The 7,107-nt window shown below is 46.1% G+C and overlaps 1 protein-coding gene across 1 annotated transcript; it reads right to left on the minus strand.

The window, feature by feature from the left end:
- Positions 1-3,889: 3,889 nt before the first annotated feature.
- On the minus strand, positions 3,890-5,852 carry LOC144170088 (uncharacterized). The gene is made up of 3 exons (XM_077699653.1): positions 5,841-5,852; positions 4,820-4,910; positions 3,890-4,789 (listed from the first exon to the last, which is right to left on the minus strand). Exons 1-3 carry the CDS (start codon positions 5,850-5,852, stop codon positions 4,098-4,100), a joined length of 795 nt encoding a protein of 264 aa, XP_077555779.1. The 3' UTR covers positions 3,890-4,097.
- Positions 5,853-7,107: the final 1,255 nt, after the last annotated feature.

The following is a 7,107-nucleotide window of genomic DNA, read 5'->3' on the forward strand; positions in this document are numbered from 1 at the left end:
CAACAGTTAACTGAGCTGAACCTCGCACCCACAAAGATCCCGGAGTTCCCAACCCGCTAGACAGACCAGGAGCACGGGGGATTAGACTTGACAATGTTGGGTTTAAGTTTACCCTTCATTTTAAAAGATTGTCGCCAGTGTAGCCCGCAGTCTAAAAAGTGGAGCTGGGGGTCCTCGGTGTCTCAACCCCAAGTCAGCCTCCGGATTTCGCCATAATCAGTTTTAAGGCCTTGCTAACGTGGCGAGCACGACAAAATGTGGGGCATTTACAGACAACTTCCGGTGGAGTAAACCCGGTGCAATTTAGCTGCAAATGAGGGGTATTGGAACTGGAGCTAACGTACGTACGTCGTAGTCATGCGTAGGAACATTTGGAAATGGTGAGAAAGGAACGTAGAACGGCTCTTCCAAACTATGCCTGACGGTGCGTCTGATGCAACCGGGTTATTGAAAATTTACAGGGCAGTATATTTCGCATAAGTAGCAAAACGGGATGGATTTAGTTTGAGTGTATGAAAATGAAAACGAGAGTTATTAATACAAAAAAAAATTTCCGCCAGTCTGCTTCTCCTAAATGCGCAAAGACCAATGCTGCGATAAAAGCTGTAAAATAGGCCAATGGCGACACTCAGCGTAATATATGACTAAAAAAATCATGGCCAACTTCATTACATTGAGCAACGAAAGCATGATGATTTGCATTGCACGATGTAACAGCTCAGATCCCAATTTTTGTGCCGTACCTCCTTGTTTGCCAAATTTGTTTTCACGGGCACCGGGATTGGTCATTCAGGTGCATTATGGCAAAGCAAATTGACGGGCATTTTCTAGAGTGATCGCCATTTTCCGAAATAGCATGCCTGAGATTTAATTTCACGCGCTAACTTTAGCTTCACAACACTGGAACAAGGAGCGCGACACATTGGGATGATGGGCTCAATTTTTTTTTTGTGGGGGTGGGAGGCAGCTCTTTGACTGTGCGTGTTCCCTAAGTGCATGTTTCTGTAGTGCCCTCAAGAGAGAGGTAAGTTGGAGGTATTATTTGAAAAAGGGTTCTAAAGGTTTTTTTTGTACAGCAAATAAAATTAGCGAAGCCTGTTGATAGCGCCACCCTTTATCTTTGTGTACTAAGTCTCAAATATTTCGAGATAAAAATATACAAAAACATGCATTTTGGTTAATAGGATTGATCCCATTGCATTTTATTTAATTAACTTTTTTATATACTGCCTTTCAGCTTAATCAGCAAGAACGAAGTGAGAGCCGGCTTGTTCAAACTGCTGTACGGTCGGGCTCGTCTCAACCAAGGAACAATTTTTACCCATTTTGTTACGTGGCGAAACATTGTGACCGTTGCCGGGTTACTGCCGACGGCGTTCCGGAAGCCATATGTAATTTCACTCAAAGCATTTACCGTCCATGGAGAGCGGCTGCTTTTCAGGGTGCCGTGTCCGGTTGCTGCCTATTAAAACTGAGGTTTCCCATCCTGGTTATCACTGCACCAAAAGCATACACGGCTGTCTTCTACAGAGTGAGATCAAGTGATCTGAAAAAAAAAAGAAAAACAGAAAAAATGAAGGCATAAATAAGGAAAGTGGCATTTGAAATGTTTTGCTTTATTGCGAGTGTAATCGATGGCATAGACACACTAATCAAGGATGCAGACATTTTTAGAGCGCTTTTGGTTATTTTAACTCTATTTTTTTTGCTGTACAAGCATTTGCTCCTCAATGCATTTTGTGTATTGTGGCATTCACTGTACTAAAAAATCACCAATTTGTGTACTCTTTTGTCAGAATTTTGAGCAGACTTGTCCATTGGGGATTTTTCTTTTCATCAACACTTTGCAAACAGGGCGTGTGGGCTACTTACTTTAGTAAACAGAATTGAATATAAAAGTCTTTATTTAAATGCCGATCAAATTTCAACATTTGAGCAGGAGCCGCCAAAATAAATGTTGAACATTCGCGAAAAAGTTTGGGCGGTATTTTTTATTGGCTGGCGGGCTCACGTTAGAGGTCGGAAAAATATATAGAAGACCAAATTGTGACCAGAGCTTGTTGTCCCGCCCTTGTGTAGGAGATCAAATCTAACACCAAAACCCTTGTATCTGATGGCTGAATCGAAGTGACGGTTAAGAGGGTTTTCGCTAGAACAATGGATATCCTGTTTGAAAAGGCAGTGTCATTACTGTCGCTGCGCGACAGGCGTATTGCAATAGTATTATTTTGAGTGAAACATTAGAGGTGATGAGTTCTTGCTCGTACCGTCCAGTTATACATTATGAGTAGAATTAATGTGTGGCAGCGCGACCATACAGTTGACATTTGTAACGGCAACTGAGGAGCTGTTCATCCCTGAAACCGCATGCATACAGAAAATTGTAAGGCCCTAAACCCTGTTCCCTGTGGGGCTATGTACAGAGCCGCTTGCAGTGGCCACCTTATTAACGTTTTTGTTTATATTTTCGCCTTTATTTGTTGAAATGAAACCAAATAAAACAAATGGGAATCATTTTGTTTGAAAAAAGATTCTACTGTTCAGCTCAAAAATTGTTGAACTTGTATTCAGAAATTCTGCAGAACTATCAAGGGATTTCTTTTTTGTACGTAGAGCCTCAGATTTTCTGCTCTCCTTAAGTAGGTCACTTCGTTTTTATTGCGAAATGAAGGCATAACGTTCTATAAAGCAACCAAGGTTTGTCTTCCTTCCCAAGGTTTTCGACAGCGCACTAGAGCTTACAAGCTTGGCTTACAAGCTGCAGGGTTGTGAACCGTACTCTCCTAAATAGCCTGCGTGTCACCCATCCATCCACCAGAAAGATCAATCACCGCAGTCACAGGGACACAGCAGTGCAATGACGAGGCGCAGCGCATAGTTTGACTATAAAGTGTGGTCTTAATGGGCCAATATGCATTTTAAAGGCAGCCGCTTTGCCATGAGCGAAGCGCAGGAGCATGGCATTTCATGGTAATACCGTATCTCGGAGCATGTTATCCGTAAGATTTGTCCTTATGAACCAAGTGCTTAGGTCACTAAGATGTCGTGCGGTAAGTCGACAACTCAGGAACTTTTAGGATAACATTGCAAAAATTATGAAGAGGTGCATTCTCATTTCCGACCCCTCATCCTTATTGGTACGTCAAAGTTGGTTTTCATTTACTAGGAGATGATAACGGCTTGCGTCGCCTATATGGGAGTCGTCCTTTTCTTGCATGATAAAATGAATGGTTAAAATAAAATACAAGTCCACGGTGACTGACATTCTAACTATAGGAGTTCTTCTATTCATCCCGCTTATTATTACGAACAGATACTTTTTAGTACCCCTTTGTTGTATTTTTGCAACATCAGCGCACCATCTTCCTTGCCCAAGTATTCAAACCGTTTAAGAATAATTGCAATTTGTCCCATTCATTCTCCAAAATATAAGCGCATATTTGCTGTATTCTGTTACGGACAAGCGTTTATTTATGAGTTTCGTGAAGCTAAGTTTAGTGTTCCTAGTTTCAAATTATGAATGTGGTCATTAGGAAATTATATTATTTTTTTATGTTCGCATAAAACAAACAAAGGAAATGCTGAATTACCGTATTGAGGATAACGAAGGATGGTTAAACATTGTAGGAAACAAATCAGTTCCTTTATGGTTTCGCGCCAGTGTGGGATATACGTTAAACTTGCTCCAATATTGTCGTTCACTAAAGGTGTTGAATCGTTTTAATTTGCGTCTTAACAACTTTTTCAGTCTAGTGCTTAGTCGCGTGCCCACAACAGCCGCTGACAGCTTAAGGTAACAGGTGAAACAAGAAACCAAACAGAGGACGCACATATTGCAAAGAATCACAATGTATTTGGGTTTGAAGCCATTGCGAAAAAAAACGTTCAATGAATCGATCTACGAACTTGGAATGCATAAAGGGTCCGGAGCAGGCAATATGTCACAATTTCTTCGTACGCAAACACACAGGAACGTGTGCCTCGAGAACCAGCTCATATTGCACAGGTCACCAAAGTTCATCCACACGAGAAGGCGTGGCACGAGTGTACAACGCGTGGCCATGGCATGGGGTGGCTCGCCTGCAAATGTCCTGCACTCACATCCACCAGCCGCTTCCTCCTCCACCGCCGCCGCCGCCGCCGTGGCCTCCGCCGCCTCCTCCACCCCCGTGGCCGCCGAAGAGACTAGTTAGGCTGCTGAGACCACCGAGGCCTCCGAGTCCTCCGCCGCCTCCAGATTTACCACCGCTGCTGCTGCCCTTCTTGATGATGATGTAAGTAGTGCCGGCCTTGCCTCCACCGCCTCCCATCTTCCAGCCTCCACCGCCGCCTCCTCCGCCCATCTTCCAGCCTCCGCCGCCGCCGCCCATCTTCCAGCCACCGCCGCCGCTTCCGCCTCCCATCTTCCAGCCTCCGCCGCTGCCTCCTCCTCCCATCTTCCAGCCGCCACCTCCTCCACCATGTCCTCCTCCGCCATGTCCTCCTCCACCATGGTTAAGCACGACAGTGGCCATGCGCATCCAGCCAGGAGCACCGCCGCCATGGCCGCCTCCTCCGCCCATCCAGCCGCCGCCTCCTCCCATCTTCCAGCCTCCCCCGCCACCCATGGGCTTCCAGCCTCCATGACCCATCATAGGCTTCCAACCGCCGCCTCCACCCATCTTCATGAAGCCACCCTTGCCTGGACCACCAACTGGGTGCAGCTCCTTGATGAGGTACACATTGCCCGTGCGGAACTTGTTCTTCTTCATGGGTGCCGCCATACCTCCCTTGAAGCCACCGCCTCCACCTCCCATTTTCCAGCCTCCTCCTCCGCCACCACCCATCTTCCAGCCTCCGCCGCCGCCACCGCCGCCGAACGGAGAAGCCAAGGAGATGGTTACGGCAGCGAGAGCGACCGACGTGGCAACCTGCACCAACAACATCAAGATTCAAGCATTAACAACAGCTTCAATTCTTGTCATCTGCCTGCGTTAATAAGCGTGCGTTGCACCAGATACAGTACAGCCCACTAATAGCGAACCCGGTTTTAACAAAATCCAGTCTATAAAAAAATTTTGTTTCCCGTTACCATTTGTTACGTATATCTTATGTTCAATTATAGCGAAGAACGAATATAGCGATCTGATTTTTGCTGCCCTATGTGTTCGTTATAAGCTGGCTGGAGTATCTAATTCATTACGGTAGGCCGGACAAGTTGAGGTCTTAACTTGTCTTGGCCACCTGTCGGCATCAGGTTAAGACAAAAAATGTGGTTTTAATGTCGATTTGCGAGTTGCGAAGTTGCTTAATGTACAATATAAGATTAAAATTTTGTAATTCGTTCGCAAAGAGGCGTATTGTGGAAGTTTACTCCATATTTTACGCTTGGGGGTAGTATGTTAGTTGTACGAGGGAGTAACTGGTGATTTCTTGTTCTATTGCAAACACAATTAGATGTTGGGCCCTATTTTGAGTTTTATATCCGTCCACGTTTTATATCCGGACTTACTTATTATCTATCGAAAACCTTTCGAAGTACACCATAGCTAGAGATGTCGCTGAAATCTTGGCTAAATACTATAAACGTACTGGCATGTGTATACAAGATGGTCAGTTTACATTTTATAAGCAAGAAATAAATTTTAAATAGAGCAAATCGATCATATTTTAGGCAAAACTTGCATTTGAAATCAGAATATTTGAGTGGACACCCTTAGCTCTTGAGCAATACCAATATTAGATGCTTCGAAGAGATCTGTCCAGATCCTCTACACGGTCAAGTGGTCAGGATTTAGGACAGGACTCCTGAAGCTGAATGTGAAAAGATGGTAAATGCCGCAGGTCGGAAGACAACTCACCCAAAGCCTCATGTTTGCAGAGAACCTTGGCACTGGAGGAGCCAAAGCGGGAAAGCTGCTCGACTGCAAACGGTAAAGTGCGGCGGCTTTTATACCTCGTCCGTTTTTCAGAAAAGCAGACAAAACCGTCCTTGTCCGCGTTAAGTCATAAGGCTTCCGTCCAGCTTCCATTGGCTGGGGCAGCAAGCTCCCTCTCTTGCGCCTCCCCCTTTGTCTCAGTTTCTTCTTGATTAGTTTATCTACACCACAGTCTGTCTCACCTTGAAGCCCGCCACGTGTTACATCATTAAAGCCACGCATTTCCCTCGTTACCTCTCGCGCCCTTGCGTTCTGGGCTTTCTTTTCGCTTTATTTCCTTTTTTTTTTGCTCCTGCAAGATGCACTGCCGAGAATCATTGCAAGTTCCTGCACGTTTTGAGACGTCCCCAGCAACGGCATTTGGCGGCGTTTCATTTTCGCGATTGGCCACGCTTTGCCCGCTCGCAGGAACCGCGAGAAGCGCTTCACGCGTCGCCAACGCTGACACGATCTGGGGCCTCCGTGTCAAGCGCACGACCCCCCAGTCAGGCCGCCGCGCTTGTCGCGGACCTCGGAGTGCAATTAAGGTCGACAACGAGCACGCCCTATGCCATTCTGACGCTGGCATCGTTTGCTTTGCTGCTGCCGTGGAAAGATTCCTATTGAACGCGCTGTGGTGAGCGATTCGGCGCGCCTGGTACATACCGCACTTTCCCAAGTAGGCCATTTTTTGCAACCCTGGCCATTCGGGCGCACAAACGTTGGGGTTGACACTTAGTTCACCGGAAACAAATGACATCATACTTTATCTCACGGCCCGCCGAAACACAGGCAAGAGAGCATCGGGTGTGACAGCTCGTTACCGAGAAACTACATTCGCCTAAGGAATCTTCTTTGCGCGGCGTCAGATTGGCCACGTGAACCATTACACGCAGTCGCAGTCACCATCATCATCAAGTTGTCGTGGTAGACAACGGGACGAAGTCCTCTCCTGTGATTTCGGACCGCTCGTATCCTGCATATCTCTAACGAATTCTTCTACATCGTATTTTCTTATCTTATTTCTCTACCCGGTTCTCTGTCGGCCCCGCCACCTCAGCCGGCCCCTTTGTAACCCTTCTATTATAGGGGCAGTCTCCCGAACTGCGTTAGGTTTACAGCCTAACTCTCCATTTTGTTCGCCTCATTTGAGCTATAGTGTCTCCTCACCTGTTTCTTTTATAATCAATGGCTCTAACTTGATATATTC

This window comes from Haemaphysalis longicornis, unplaced genomic scaffold (genome assembly GCF_048455015.1).
Source record: "Haemaphysalis longicornis isolate Haplotype H1 unplaced genomic scaffold, Haemaphysalis longicornis Haplotype H1 scaffold_1, whole genome shotgun sequence".
Taxonomy (NCBI): Eukaryota; Metazoa; Arthropoda; class Arachnida; order Ixodida; family Ixodidae; genus Haemaphysalis; species Haemaphysalis longicornis.